The sequence below is a fragment of the Perna viridis genome, chromosome 14 (assembly GCF_037379345.1).
Source record: "Perna viridis isolate PV_CMFRI_1.1 ecotype Kerala chromosome 14, ASM3737934v1, whole genome shotgun sequence".
NCBI lineage: Eukaryota > Metazoa > Mollusca > Bivalvia > Mytilida > Mytilidae > Perna > Perna viridis.
Window position 1 is genome coordinate 27,417,386 of NC_142458.1, and position 16,419 is coordinate 27,433,804.

The 16,419-nt window shown below is 32.4% G+C and overlaps 1 protein-coding gene across 1 annotated transcript; it reads right to left on the reverse strand.

Moving 5' to 3' along the window:
* Positions 1 to 335: 335 nt before the first annotated feature.
* Positions 336 to 15,792, reverse strand: LOC148598847 (RING finger protein 32-like). The gene is made up of 8 exons (XM_088562425.1): positions 15,643 to 15,792; positions 11,981 to 12,152; positions 8,112 to 8,189; positions 7,424 to 7,599; positions 5,704 to 5,828; positions 4,600 to 4,708; positions 1,502 to 1,666; positions 336 to 731 (listed from the first exon to the last, which is right to left on the reverse strand). Exons 1-8 carry the CDS (start codon positions 15,670 to 15,672, stop codon positions 381 to 383), a joined length of 1,206 nt encoding a protein of 401 aa, XP_088418551.1. The 5' UTR covers positions 15,673 to 15,792; the 3' UTR covers positions 336 to 380.
* Positions 15,793 to 16,419: the final 627 nt, after the last annotated feature.

The following is a 16,419-nucleotide window of genomic DNA, read 5'->3' on the forward strand; positions in this document are numbered from 1 at the left end:
GAACATGTTAAGTGCTGCGCATCATTAAAGTGTCAAACCTTCATTTCAAGTTTCATCAAAATCCATGAAGGTCAAGAAGGAATTCATTATTGCATTTATGAGATGAATGTGGACAGACTGTGGCTAGCACAATCAGTAGAACAAATAAACATGCATGGTAATTCCAATATATGCTTCTCAAACCTTTTTTGTTGGATGGTAATTTTAATACATATACTCCCAAAACTTAGTGTTAGGATGATTTTATCAAACAGATAAGCTTTTTTACCGAAAAAGCTTAACTGTTTGATAAAATCATCCTGATCATTTTTCTATGTAAATCGAGGAGTCAAAGATTTAAGACAACACAAATATATTTTTAATTCAAATAACAAAAACCATCATACACTAATGACCTTCTTCTGATAAGCTGCCCTACATACAGGACACAAATGTCTGTTTCTATCAGCAACAGTCAATTCCTCAAACATGTTAAGGCATGTGGAATGGTAAACATGTGAACAAGACAGTAACACAGTTACCCGAGCTGCCTTATCACCCCCTCCATTTACACTGTTCCCTTCTGGTGATGTACTTTTCTGTGTGGAGGTTTGTTTATTCTTTTTGACATTGTCAACAGAGGTCAAATGAAAGACAGATTTTACCTTGGTGTCTTTAGACACTGTAATGTCACTAGGGAGAGACAGACCAGTCAAACAAATAGGACACTCCATCTTTCCTCTCTCTACTGCCTACAAACAAATAATAACAGAGAAATCAAGTATTTCTATAAATATAATATAACAAGAATAGGTATAGTGTATGTGTCAAAGAGAAAAAAACCTCATCAGGATGAAAATGTCAGCCCAAGGTATTAAACAAATGATAACGTATACCTGTTAATTAACCTTTGGACCTTTAAAACAGTTCATGTGGAAGATTCCCCCCTCCCCCGTTAACATTGTCTCAAGTGGAGGATTTTCATATAAAAACAAATTTTTAATGTAAAAAATTCACTTATTTATTATTTTTTACAGAAAATATAAAGTAATTTCGACCCTAAACTTCCCACACATCTTACATTTTTATATGAGAAATTCTAATGTTTTCCTTCAATTTGTGGGAGTCTCCCTCTAACAAGAGACGGTTAACATATATGCAATAATAAATTTCCACAAGTTTCACTTTGATACTGGACTGAAACCACAATTAAATTCAAATTCTTTTGAAAATATTATTTACAAAATAAGAGTTGTTTAATGAAAACTGAGATTTTAAAACATAACAAATCAAAAAGTCTTCAAATGATGAAAAATCATTCCTGTGAATAATAACCTAAGGGTTTTCATAGTATATAAGGCAGTTTTTTGTTTTTTGTTTTGTAAGAAGCCTTAGAACTGCATTGGAAGCACAGATTAATGATAAATATTTATTTAATGGGCAATCAACTTTTTGATGTATTTTTCAATTTTCATTGAGGATTGGGCACATGACTCCCTCCAAAATGATCCTTTGTATTTACCTTTAATTGTATCTGATCCCATTCATCATCAGAAATACCACGAAATGATGTCTCAAAGTTACGGAAGATATTACGGCTAGCTTCTAAACTCTGGTCTATCTCAGAAAGGAAGCTGTTTACATTAAAGTCACATGACCTTACAATTCTATCTGTTATAGTTGACATCTAAAAATAGAAAGCAACAAATGAGATGACAAAAAAGATTTTTTAAGTTGAATTTTCTCCCTTTTTATAAATATAAGTCAACAGATAGTACACTGAAAAATTACAACCTTGACAGATAGTAGGTAACCCTAATTAAGGATGATTGCTGCTCATGTTCTGACACTTTGGTAAGATTCCTCTGGTTTTATTCATTTCATAGCAAAAATTTATTATTTGTCCATTGACACCCACTTTTCTTTTTATAATTTCATTAAACACACCTTAAAATGTTTTTTGAGAAGTTTTTATGAAATCCATGTTATTCCTTGGGGTTTTTAAGGCACAGACAACGTCTCTAGAATTTTTTTTTTCATGCAAGGGTGTAAATAATTGTTTTTTTTTTTTTTTTTGTGTTAGCAGCCGTTGGAGTTAAAATTTTTAGTTGAAAATCTACATTAAGTAATAGGAGGAATAAATTATAATCTTTTTTTTTTCAGTCCACGATTGAGTAAAATAAATTTTTTTGCTCAAATTTGGAACAACTTTATTTTCATAAAAAAATTCCCAGGCCTCTGCTCAGTGTAAAAATGGTCGATGCCTTAATAAAATAAAACCTACTAAGACAAAACCTATGGAAAATAAAAAAAAATCCTTTACCCGCAATAATTGCAAATGCTTATACCCCAAAAATGAGCACAATGACCCATAATTTTTTTCATATTGTTCTAGCATAAAAGATCTTAAAGATTTCACAACCCATTAAAATCTTTATTTTTAAACAGAACAGTGAACATCCTTTAAATATACTCATTTTCAAATTGTTTACAGAGTGTACAGCTGCAGTATATTGAATAGATGTGGAGTGTACAGCTGGATTATACTGAGTAGATGTGGAGTGTACAGCTGGATTATACTGAGTAGATGTGGAGTGTATAGCTGGATTATACTGAGTAGATGTGGAGTGTATAGCTGCAGTATATTCAATAGATGTGGAGTGTACAGCTGCAGTCTATTCAATAGATGTGGAGTGTACAGTCGCAGTCTATTCAATAGATGTAGAGTGTATAACTGCAGTCTATTCAATAGATGTGGAGTGTACAGTCGCAGTATACTGAACAGATGTGGAGTGTACAGCTGCAGTCTATTCAATAGATGTGGAGTGTACAGTTGCAGTATACTGAACAGATGTGGAGTGTACAGTCGCAGTATATTCAATAGATGTGGATTGTACAGACACAATTTATTCAATAGATCAGGAGTGCGCAGCTGTAGAATGTTCAATAGATTTGGAGTGTACAGTTGCAGCTGCAGTCTATTCAATAGATGTGGAGTGTACAGCTGTAGTATATTGAATAGAAGTGGAGTGTACAGTTGCAGTATACTGAACAGATGTGGAGTGTACAGCTACAGTCTATTCAATAGATGTGGAGTGTACAGTCGCAGTATATTCAATAGATGTGGAGTGTACAGCTGCAGTCTATTCAATAGATGTGGAGTGTACAGCTGCAGTTTATTCAAAAGATGTGGAGTATACAGCTGTAGTATATTGAATAAATGTAGAGTGTACAGCTGTAGTATATTTGATAGATGTGGAGTGTACAGCTGTAGTATATTGAATAAATGTAGAGTGTACAGCTGCAGTCTATTCAATAGATGTGGAGTGTACAGCTGTAATATATTAAATACCTTATTTTTTGGATTATAAGTCAATGTGGAGTATAAGTCGAATTACCTAATTTTGATCAATATCGATGAAAAAAACATAGATAAGTCAAATTCGGCAGATAAGACGTGTGCGTGTCAGCAGAGATCCGAATTGAGTGGTTTTCGACAACAGCATATTATTCCAGCAATGTTACTAAGTATAAGATTTCTGAATTAAATAAATATCTGTGTTTTTGTTAAAGTGCTCTTTGTCCACGAGTTCAATTATTTTTATTGAATGGCGTGTCAATGGCTCTGAAGCCATAGATCATCATGAGTACGAAATCGTAAACATGTCAAACATGGGCAGCCATGTGTTAAATAAGCCGGAAATTTGTTTGATGAATTGGTCATAATTACAAGCGGTAATTAATAAACAATATTACCTAGTATTATGAAATACAATAAAAAATAATTGTTACCTGCAAATTTGGTTGCAATTAGCCATTTAGATAACACCTTAATTGAATTATAATTTGAGCCACGTGCAAATATGTTACAACATACCGTAAATGTGTATAAATTTGCATATTAAAGGGCCAATACCTTCAAAACACTCGATAATGTTTTCCAAGTTAAAAAAAGAGTTTTGTTAACATATCTTCTAGAGTTTATTTATTTATTTTAACGGTTTCAAAGTCTCAGAGTTTTTATAAACATCATCATATTAATTCCAAAAGATAGGAGCAATGATCAGTAAGATTCGGATTCAATCGCTGGTTTGACTGAGTGACGATTTCCGTTGATTGCAGTTTACCATATATTTTGAAGGCAATCGAAAGTGACCTAAACAAATCTAACAAAAAGCATTGTTGATTAACATTTTTCTTGAAAAATTCTTAGATAAGTCGAAGTGGACGATAAGTCGAGGCTGACACTTTGATGAAAAAAAATATTGACTTATAGTCCGGAAAATACGGTAGACGTAAAGTGTATTGCTGTATAATATTAAAGCTAATGGTCTATGTCTCTGTAATTCCAACCTATCCACAACTCTTCATACATAAACAATGATGGCTGTGTCTGTATTTCAGGACAAAATTTGGGGGTTTTTTTATCAGAGAATTATGATATATTGAGTATATACTGAAGTACCTTTAGGTGACTTCAGAGGTGATGTCTGGATTAAAAAAAAACAAATAAAAAAATCATTCCATTTGACAGAACCCTTATAAATCAATAAACAAAGTGACTGAAAAGGTAATTATATCTCCAATTTAATAACTTGGCATAATAAGCTTATCACATACCTTTTCTTGGTAGAATTTTTTCCTGAGTATAGGATCTTTAGGAGGCACTGCTTCTCTAAACTTTTTATACCAACATCTAACAACATAACCTCTCCAAGCAGCTTGTATTCTGAAAAAAAAAAAACATTTAATTATCAATATGAGCAAAGACAAAGTAGAAATAGTAATGCAAATTATTTATTCTGAACTTTATCATTAAACTGGTAAAAAGGCTAACTTTATACAACTGATGCAATTTCTGAAGCAAAAGAAACTTAAAATATATGGAAACTGCTTTAAAAAAGTCCTTTTATTTGGTAAAATAATGGGGCACTAAATATTACCCCACCACATTGAATTGTACTTAATATCAAGATCAAGAAAAAAAATTGCAGGGAAAAATAACAGAAAATGAAATTTAAACATTATCTAGACTCCATAATACCCAAAATGAACTAATTTTCACAATTCTTTAATATCAAAAGAAAGAATAACTCAAATTGAGCAAAAAAAAAACAAAAAAAAAACTTAAAAACAACTTAAAATGGCTGTTACTTTCATTTTAATAATCCAATCAGACTGAGATTTGATCTTGAACTGTACTTCATAATATTCAATAATCATACAAAGTTTGTAAAAAGATCTTTAAATATCATCTAAAGTCATTATCAGGAAACATCCAAGAACACATGCACAAACAGGCATGTAACTTTTCAAGGGTATGACAATATACCATGCCACTTCCTGTGAACTACCAGGAAGGTATTTGATAGAAGGTATAGAGATTTTGGAAATTGCTTTACATATAGATTCGAGGTTATTTCATCTTGTGAATTACATATAAAGAATAAAAACTTTACATTTTCTTTAGTCAAATTCTCTACCCCTGGTCATTTTGCCATGTACAATAAAGAGGTGCATGCTATTATTTCCTATTTTTACTGCCGACTTTAAAGCCAAGCCTTGACACTATAAATCTGAAAAAGACTTAAGTCTGAGAATAACTGACCTTGATGTTACAAAATCTCAAGCATTTGGAGTTACAAGAAAGTTGAGAATACTCTCATACTTATCTTTTTTTAAGACCTAGCCTTGCTAAATTAAGTACATGTACATCTAATTTACCTAGAGGCACACTTAATTCTGAACTGTTTTGATCCTTCATGAATGACTCGTGTCTGATACTGCTCCTTTCTACACATCGGGCAGGTCTTCTTACCTGTAAACCTCTCAAAGGCTTGTAAACATGCCTATGAGGAAATAAACACAAAAAAAAACAATAATGAGAGATTAATGCTGGAGAATATGAAAACTTGCACACTGTTTCATGCAGGCACAACACATCATTAACAAATTGATGAACTATGATAAAAAAAGTCTTTAACTCTGAGCCAAAAAATCCCAAAACAATGAAAAATAAAAGGTAACAAGAACAAGAAATCTGTGAGGGATTCCCTGCTAGTGATACCTGTCACCCTGCTTTCGATCACAATATATGAGGCAAATAAACAAAGTCTTCAATAAACAGAAAGTTGTTGACATTTTTTTTAAAATGAATCCCATCGTATGGCATATCTACAGGAAGAATGTATTAAAATTTCAAGCTGAGAAAAGTGCTGCAAAAAGTGCAATGAAAATATCAACTGTCAAAAAAAATAAACAAATCCTTGGTAAACAAAAGTTGTAGTAAAATTTTTCCAAAAATGGATCCCACAATATGGCTTACCTATAAGAAGAATGTCTTAAAAGTTCAAGTCGCTATAATAAGTAGTGGCTAAGAAAACTGTACAAGAAAAAATTACTATAGACAAACGGAAACAAGGACAAGTGTAAAACAGTATATCCCCTCTACTTCTGAGTAACAAGCATATTGTACAAAACATATTTTAATATTCAATGCCTCTAAGGACTATTATGTGAAACAAAGACAGATGGATAGATATGTGTATGTATCAATGCTATGAATAATTGAACCAAAATGAATGATTGAGTTGTTAAATTCTTACTTAGCGGTATTTTAAAGAGAACAGTGTTTAAAGTTGCACCAATGAGCTTAAAAATCTCAGAAGAAGTATTTGTTTCTCCATTAAACGAGTTTAATGAAATTATTTCTGCCAAAAAAAGACATTAAGAGAGATGATGATTCTTTACATTTATCAGCATTTAGAAGTTTAATTTTGAAGAATGTAATTACCATACGTTTTTTTTTTTACCTGTGTAAGTATTTTACCCTATACTAACTTTTTGACGTCAATAAAAAAATGTAATTTTATAATTGTGACATCATTGATCTTTTAACTGAAGAATAATTTAATAAGAAAACAACAGGAAATGGCATCCACCAGTGTAAATATGTCTGTTGGATGACATTTGTATAAACTTGTCTTCCCATGATTGTCTCTACAAGAATCGGTTGAGTCCATTGAAGACAATATTCTCCATTTGTATGACCTGCATCAATATTTTGTGCCATTAGGCCTAAAAAAAGTCTATGTTTCGGGTAATATCTCCTTCAAGAATAGGGTTGGTAGGTAAGGTTTTTTCTTTAATTTTTTTTAGATTAGCAGGACATCTGAGCTGTCTCTATTATGACACTGCTGAATACTGAACTTGTAGCAGCCACAACCATGTTGTCTCATTTTATTTTTTTTTATAGAAATTTTGAACCTCAACATCGGAGAGCAAGGCAATTCAAGTAAGAAATCGATGAAGGAAATGCTGAAAATCCATATTTCTTTTTTTGACACCATAAAAAAATTAGGGTAGGAAGGGAAAAAATAGGGTCGGTCAGGTTACCAGAAACACAGAATTTTTTGTTGGCCTTATATGATTTGAACACACTAACCCTATGGAATACATGTGTACAAGACAGCAGCACTTGTTCTTTGAGTCCAAAATCTTCTTTACAGATAACACATGGCATGATAGAATCATCACGCTTGTTAGATCTTTCCTTTGCTCTCAACCAGTCTGTTTCTGTCAAAGGCTGGTCTGGAGCCTCAATCAACCCTAGCTTCTGAGCTACAAAATAAAGACATCCAAACTGTTCTTTTAAGGTTGATCATACTTCTTACAAACAGCATAAACCTTTTTTTCTTGCAAATGTGTAAAAAGATATGTATTTTCACCTGCATGAAAATTGTTGCTTTTCCAATTATTAGCTGTTCACCAATTTATTTCCATGGTTACTTATTTTTGCAATTTAGAATACAATTACAAAAAGTATATTTGATTTTGCATCTAATACTCTCCCAAAGATGTATTCTGTATTATAAAGAGACTTATTTCCTGAAAAGACTTATTTCCTGTGATAGCTTTATAAAGAGACTTATTTCCTGCGATAGCTTTCCACACTTTTTTCTTAATTTCCCAAATTAGAACAAATAAATCACTCTCAATAGTAAGTCAGTTTACAGTATAAGTACCGGTACCTACATGTAATTGTATGTGCACTTATGTACATGTATTAGGTACTGAAAAATAATTAGAAAAAGATTGTTGGCTTGGTATCTAATGACTAACTATAGTTTTACCTAATGTAAGAGGAGCTGGTTTGGGGTCCAACACATACTCTTCTTCTTTAATTGTGTCTTTCTTAAGTCTCCCATTTCCTGAAATATATCAAAATGAATGAAGTTTTAATGACATTACAGGAATGTACAATACAAGTACATGTATAAAACATAATAAATTCAATGGACATGTACATGTATTTGACCAATGGTATTAATGGAACATTTATCACTTTCCTGTTGACTTTTCTTGAAGTTCTTCAAATAGAATGTTTATTTTCCAATTAATCTTTCAATGGAATGTTTATTTTCCAATTAATCTTTCAATGGAATGTTTATTTATAAAAAGCAGTCTATATGAAAATCAGACAGGAGATGATTCATGCATGTCATTGACATTGTCAAAAAACCCACCACATTAACATTTTTTTCTTGTTCAGAAACAGCTATAGACCACATAACCAGTTCTAGTTTTTTGTTAGGTTGTTGCACTTTTGAGGAAAATTTGCACTTTGCAAGAGTTATTGTTCTTGCTTTGGCTACATTTTAGGGGGCACGAATGTATGATTTTCTAAAAAGTGCAGATTTGAATGCAGTAAAGCTTATCATTATATGAAAGTATAGCTAGATTGAAAAAGCATCGTTTTTATTCACCATGAATTACTTTACAATTGGCAGTAAATGAATTTTATGTGGACTGGTATTTAAAGTTTGAGAGCAAATGGGATGTCTATCTCCCAATTGGTCTATCAATGGAATGTTTTTCTCTTAACTACCAACAATTCAACAATCTCATTAAATCAGATCTCCGACTTGAATGAGATTGACAATTCTATAGTATGTTAACAAAGAGGCAATGAAAAGTTTGTCCCTCAACATTCTAGAACCCAAATTGATGATTGTGAAGCATTGGAATGCTTATATTTCTTTACTTTTCTTAAAGATTTTGGCAATAATGTTATACTATGTGTGAGTTATAGTAAATTGCAATAAAAAAGATTAATTGTGCCCTTAATCAGAAAAATGTGACTTATAACAATAATAGGTATGGTGTTTATGTGAGAGACAACAACCCCACTGGGATGAAAATTTCAGCCCAAGGCCACCCAATGGTCTTCAATGAATAATGAGAACCCTCATACCACAGGGCAGACTGTAGCTGGCCCCAAAACGTCATTATACACAGGTACAGCAAAAGAGTTGCCCTTTATACTCAAGTAACTTAAAAATAAAGTTAGTCCTTTTCTTCGAAGTTCCAGACTTAATTTGTGATTTTTTTTCCATTCAACAATGAAAGTGTCATTGCATATGTATTTCATTGTTAAAGTGATCACATGTGTATCACATGTGTATTTTTTCATTAAAAATTCTGTTTACATGTACCTTTAAAGAAGTTGGAATTTAAACAATTTATGTCCAGATTTACTTTCCAACAACTTACATGTACCTGCTTTGATAAGTTGCCTTACACCTTAATTACCATTGAAAATACAAATTTGTTTCTCCTTCAAAAATATTATTTAACAAGAGGCTCCCAGGAGCCTGAATCACTCACCTTGTTAAATTTTTGCCTTTTAAGGGCAATAACTCTAACAAGGAGTTTTCATACAATTTTGACTCCATTTGATTCATTACACACATTTGTAAGCCTTATAATAGGATCATTTCAGCAATTGAAAGCTATTGGCTAAACCTAACAGATTTGGAGATGTATGAAAAAATCTGCTGTCTGACCCATTGTTCTATTTTTAGAAATGGCAGCCATGTTTTTTCAGCGATCAAAAATCCGTCATTTCGTTAAGGATACCCTATAAAACAAAAATGAAAAAAAAAACATCCAAAAAGGGCAATAAATCCAACATGGATCAACATATTTTCACCAAAATTTGACCACATATAGATCTCTTCATGCTGAATAAATTGACCACAGTCAGAATTTGGTTAAATCTAACCATTTCGGAGATATATGCAGATATCTGCTGTCTGACCCCTATGTTCTATGTTCTAACAGTGGCCATGCTTTATAACAGATCAAAAATCCAAACAGTCATTTTGTTAAGGATACCCTTTAAAACAAAAATACCAACTTTCATTAAATTCTGTAAAGTAGTTTCTGAGGAGAAGATTTTTTACAATAATAACATTAAAAACAGCAAAAAAACATCCAAAAAGGGCAATAACTCCAACACGGGTCAACAGATTTTCACCACATTTTGACCACAGACAGATCTCATCATGCTGAATACTTTTACCCTGTCAAAATTTGGCTAAACCTAACGGTTTAGGAGATATATGTGAAAAACTACTGTCTGACCCCTATGTTCTATTTTTAGTAATGGCGGCCATGTTTTTCGGCGGATCAAAAATCCCCACAACAATTCAATGCATGATTATTCAAGGAACATTCATACCAAGTTTAGTTCCAATTGGTCAAGTGGTGTCAGAGGAGAAGATTTTTTAAAGAAATAACATTCAAAATAGCAAAAAAAAGTCAAAAAAGGAGGAGAAGATTTTTTTACAATAATAACATTAAAAACAGCAAAAAAACGTCCAAAAAGGGCAATAACTCCAACAAGGGTCAACAGATTTTCACCAAAATTTGACCACAGATAGAATTTGGCTAAACCCAACATTTTTGGAGATAAATGTGAAAAACTACTGTCTGACCCCTATGTTCTATTTTTAGTAACAGCGGCCATATTTTTCGACAGAAAAATCCCCACATCAGTTTTATGCCAGTGGCCAGGTGAGCTAAAAAAGGGGTGACGGCAAATTTTTTTAAATGGCCTAAATCCATAACTATATTTTGAAATTTAAAAATTCAAATTAACCTTTATTTTATGCTTCTTAACAACTGTGCAAAGTTTAAAAAATATTCATTGATCTGTCCTCTAGTAATTATCTGGAAACCATAAGGGACAGACATACAACCTATTCAGTGGGAATCACATAATACCACACCTCTTTTAAAGGAGCATGCATGTAACAAACATATTTTTAAATACATTTTGTATTTCATAGTTTTACAAACTTCATTGTTTGTAAAAATTCAAGTCTATAATACATATAAGTACAGTTCCATCTAAGAATCATACAGAAGATAACAATAAATAATTTATGCATCTTTTACACAACAATATATAGACTTGAAACCATTCAGATGGCTAAGTGATAGACAAGGTTATCAACATGGGAAGTCCCATCCAATGCTGGGTTTAGTAAATATTTTACAACTTGATTCTAATGGAGTTCTAATATGATAAAGTACAGGAACATTTTCCACAAATACTTCAATATTTTGCACAATAACTATTAAACTATAGCACTACAAAATTTTCTTATGAAATAAAGCATCTCCTGCAAAGAGGGCATATTAAAAGCTTTACGTATCTGCCACACTCAATAAACCCCACCCCTTTATGCAAATTAGTACAGTACACTCCTGAAACAATTTTTTTAACACATCTTCACAGATTTGTAATGAATAGTGCTCATGCCCCATGAACGTTTTCCTGTACAGCAGAGTTTATAAGCAGAGTTTGAAATAGTAGCCTGCCCACCAGCCCGAGACTGGCTATTTTCTGGCAGGGCTGGCTAATTTTAGAAAAAATTTATACAGCCATATAGTAAATATATTGGAAAATTGTATTCAGGACTGGCTAGAATTTGAATCAGTTTCCTACCCTATCATAAGGTATCTGAGTAATGCACAGTAAAACAGGAAGCAGTTATCTGTGGAGGAGATTGTCCTGTGGAATCACACATTGTGGGGATATTCCTTATAAGGGTCAATCAAATACCTTTTGACTATTAAATATTACATATTATTCAATGTAGGCATTGAATCATCCTCAGCATGATTCTAAGATGGAGTTATTTAATATCCCTACCTGACCTGCCTGTGTCAACTACTGATCTGATTTGTTTTTTCTGTTTAGCTTTAGCTGCAGGTCCTAATCCAACCTGTCTTGGTCCCATTCTCCCTAGACCACTAAGGTTCAGGTTTTTTACCAAATGATCTTGTAGGGCTACAGCTGCTAAAACTGTTGAGGAACTTCCTTCCTGTAAAAAAATTATACTCTAATAAATCTTTAATGACCAGGTATGAAAATTTTTTGAACAAAAATACAATGCACCATATGTACTTACCCACATACTACATCAAGCATTTTATCAGTGAAGATGAAGGGGCTGGTATAAAAAAATCCAAATTTTAGCCCCACAACATTTTCACATGATCAGCCTTGAAGAGACCACAAATATTCAATAAATCAATATTCCCTTTTATTTAACAATGTATTGCAAAATGAAGAAAAAAACAGGAACTTATCAATTAATAAACATTAGATCTGTAAAAAATGGCTACATTTGTTCTTGCCCCGATTAATTTGTTCAGCAACTTCCCAATCTACTATTAATTATGTTAATGGAATTTCTAGATTTATCATGTTGATCAACCTGTTTACATTCTAAAAAAGAAGTTTGATTTTTTTTGTGAAAAGCCAAGATTTATTCTTGTATTAAGCTTCTGAGCCATGTTTATGATTTTCTAAGATACAAATTGTTATTTTAGCGGTATTTTATATAGTGCCATTAAATGAAGTGTATTGCCAATAAAGGACACTTTCATCAAACAGAAAAATTATGTTTGCAGGGTTGCATGTCACAATATACATGTAGATAATGGAAAAAATATTTTACTGCAAGTATTCATAATATACACTATACATGTAGGTTACCCTTCAGTAATGTGCAGTTTATAATTTTTCTCCACTTGAGATGGTTTAATTAAGATTTCAACATGTGAGTTTTAGTGAGCATGTTAAAATTTTAATTTAACCAGAGAGAGTGGAGACATATTAAATCAAGAGTAGACTGAAGGAGAATTGTTTTCTCCCATGATATCTGCCATGAAAACTTGATTGTACGGAGACTGAAAAAAGGCAGTGTAATTAACTCTCACAGAAATTTGATCACTAACAGTTGGTTAAAAAGTCACAGCAATCTTTACTATTAAGCAGTTGACCAAGGCCCAAGGCTTGTCAAAATGGAGATGGGCCTGTAAAATTAACTTATACAAGCCAACAGTCACTATATAAAAATTTCTGAAAAAAGTAAAATAATTTAAATGTAGATACAATGTAGTTGCATGTTTTAAAAGGGTAAAAGAACTTACATGCAGCTACAAACAATAGAGTCATCCATCAATATTTCATTGTGCAAGCCATGCATAATTATTAGGTATGATGAACATTCAAAAGAAAAGTAGACAAATCGACCCATGGGTAATACACTCCAGAAGGATTAAATGGTTGTATTATAAACCGAGTCCAATGTACTTACAAATGTAAGTCCAGAAAAAAGCATCAATATTCCGTTTGTACCTTAAAAATTCATTCGGGAAATTAAAAATAACATCATGGCAACTCCATTTTCATATGTGATTGAGGGATGATTGTATACGTAAATGCGACTGAGATCCAAACCAGTCTTGGAAAGCTTCAATGAATAAACACTAATCAAATCAAAGCTTTCTCCAAGATAGGGATAGCCAAAACAGTCAACAGTACCAAATATACAAAAAAGATCTAATCAGCTTTCTAAGTGCATGTCAATTTGGCCTAAGGACACTGAGGACCATAATATTACAAGGGTGTCAAGGTCAAACAGGAAGGTTTAAACTGAATAGAGAGCTTTCACATTTGCAATTTACGTCAAATCTGGTGGAAGCTGGTTTATGATTTTATACTAGACAAAAAAAAAGGATAAAGAATTTGAAGGCGAGTGCAAGAACAGTAATAGTAATATGGAAATAATGTCTCCGAAAATAAAATATCTGAAATGCTTCTATAATATAATGTATCATTTAAAAATTCTTGTTGTAATTGAATAAAGTTTCTGTTCCCTTTGCTCCCATTGTGATGTCACCAGATCCTTGACCCAATTGACCTCAATTTAACTTTTCTGGAATGGAAGTAAAATCACCTTTTGGAAGGTTAAAAGAATAATAAGCGAGCTTTAATAGTATGCAGGCAAAGCTCACTCTTGAAATATAGAAATTAATCTAAAAATTCATCATGCTGACATTTGAGAAACTTTTGTCCAAGCAAAACATTATATCTGGATACATTAATTAAGAAATAGTAAAAATACAGCCTAGACAAAACATTCAAGACATCCATGTTATACTTCCCGTTTAAGATCAACCCCTGCAATCTACGCCGAACCTGAAACAGTTCTTCCAATAATTTAATGAATATTTGCAATCTCCCACATACACGTACATGTATATACTGATGATAAGTTTAAAAAAAACTTGGCAAAATGATAAATGACATATATTCTGATTTGTTGAAAAGGGAACCTGATAATTTTGCTTTGGACTTTGCTCACACTAAAGAGCACTGCCTTCCTCATATTAAATAACAGTGCTAATAAATTGAAAGATAGTATGAATTTATTTTATGTCTCTTCAGAAACATTTCAGGTTTTACATTGCAACTGTCTCTATACTTTGTGTAAGTCAGAGTAAGACATAGGTCAGATAAAAGTGCTATAGAGCTTATGTTGTATTGTTATAACTTATATGTAAAACCGACTTTAAATAAATCTTTTATTGTTTTGTTTGTTTGTTGGGGTTTAACGTCCGAGCAGCAATATTTCAGCTATATTCAGACGATGAACATGAAATGGATGATAAAATGAACATGAAATGAAAAAAAAAGTATGGGTCACAAGGATAATAGGGTCGACAAATTTTGATTGCCACTGGAAAAAGGGGGGATGGGTAAGGTTGGGCAATTTAGCCTCCTGTGGCGAAGCGCAAAGGTTCCTACTCCTATCGAATACCACAGCAGGGTTCTTTAACGTGCGAGGAACATGGCATCTTTCCCAACACGGTGCACCACTATGGTTTGCGGTCAGGTTTTCTGTATTATAGCCTGACAACCCCAACATGTAACACGCCAGGGGTACCCCATTCCACCACCAGGGGCACACATCCCAGTTGCTCTGTGGGCAGAGCGCCTAGCCCCCTGGTAGGTTTCTGAGCACTATTTAGTCGCCTTATACAACAAGCTTAGCGCTGCTGCAGGCCTATTTTTTTAACACCCGGACCTGCACGGGGCAAATAGTTATGCTTTTAAGACATGTACAAAGCATCAATATCAACAATGTGTTTTTTATGAAGATTACTAGGGAGCAGTTCTGTTTACCTTCGAAATATTTCATATGGGAGATTCTCTCCCACTGACACTGTTTCTATAATGTAGGAGATTTTTACTTAAAAAATCAAATGTTGGATAGTAACACATTTTGTAAAAATGCATTTTTTTCAGTATTTTTACATATATATTTTAAATAAGGACATAACAAACACTTATGACCGTGAAGTACCAAAATTGAAGATTTGTTCTGACAAAGCAAATGGTGCGATAATATTGGGATTCATTACCAATCATTCATATCAATAATACAATATAAACATCTGTTAGTGTTAGTGTTACTCTGTATTTCAAGTTCGGCCTGTGTATGAATCATGAAATTAAGTTACCTTTTTGTTCGTTCTGAAGCCAGTTGCCATGATTTATTTCAATGAAAAATATTCAAATAAAAAGAAAGTGAGTTTTTTCAACTATTTTTTTCATATATATATATATAACCAATTTGTGTTGCTGTCCTCCATCTTTGATGCAGAACAGGTCCGCAGTCACTCTAAATTTTAATTGGACAAAATTTTCCGGTCTCAGTAATTACCAACAATAAGAGTCAAGAAGCGACAAGAAGTTTGAATTAGCGACAAGAAACTAAAAAATACCGACTAGAGGAGAGACTATATTTATTTGCTGTCTGAATTATAAAAATATGAAAAAATAGAAATAATTGAAAGAAGTTATAAATCCCTGGTTATATTTTTAAAAAAAAGTACGTGCAAAGTTGATAAAAACAGAGACATTAATACACATTAATGTCTTTCGTAAAAAATTGCCATATAAGGTTTAAAATTTCTAGAAACTAACATTAATCAAGTATATCATTTTAAATGACATTTTAAAATATAATAAAGAAATAAATTGATGAAAAGGGTGAAAAATAACGTAATTTGCAAAGATTTTAGTTTAAAAATGCTGTTTTTATCAAAAGATTAATATATATGTTATCTCTTTCTTTGATGTTATAAGCTGTTTTCATTTTTACAAAAAATATTTGAAATCATTCTTAAAGAATGCAGGTATGTCAGGATGCAAGATCATTCTAAATTCCGATATATTTACGCATACCGCCAATCGGATTAATTAAGTTATGACATTCATCCACGCACCAGTCAACA

Bases quoted from the DNA above. Each gene is read 5' to 3' on its own strand.
- LOC148598847 (XM_088562425.1), bottom strand. From the start codon at position 15,672: ATGGCAACTGGCTTCAGAACGAACAAAAAG. The intron at 7,600-8,111 runs GTAAAACTATAG...TTTATTTTGTAG, and splicing joins ACCAGCTCCTCTTACATTAG to CTCAGAAGCTAGGGTTGATT. The intron at 5,829-7,423 runs GTTAGTGTGTTC...ATTTCCTCATAG, and splicing joins GTACACATGTATTCCATAGG to GCATGTTTACAAGCCTTTGA.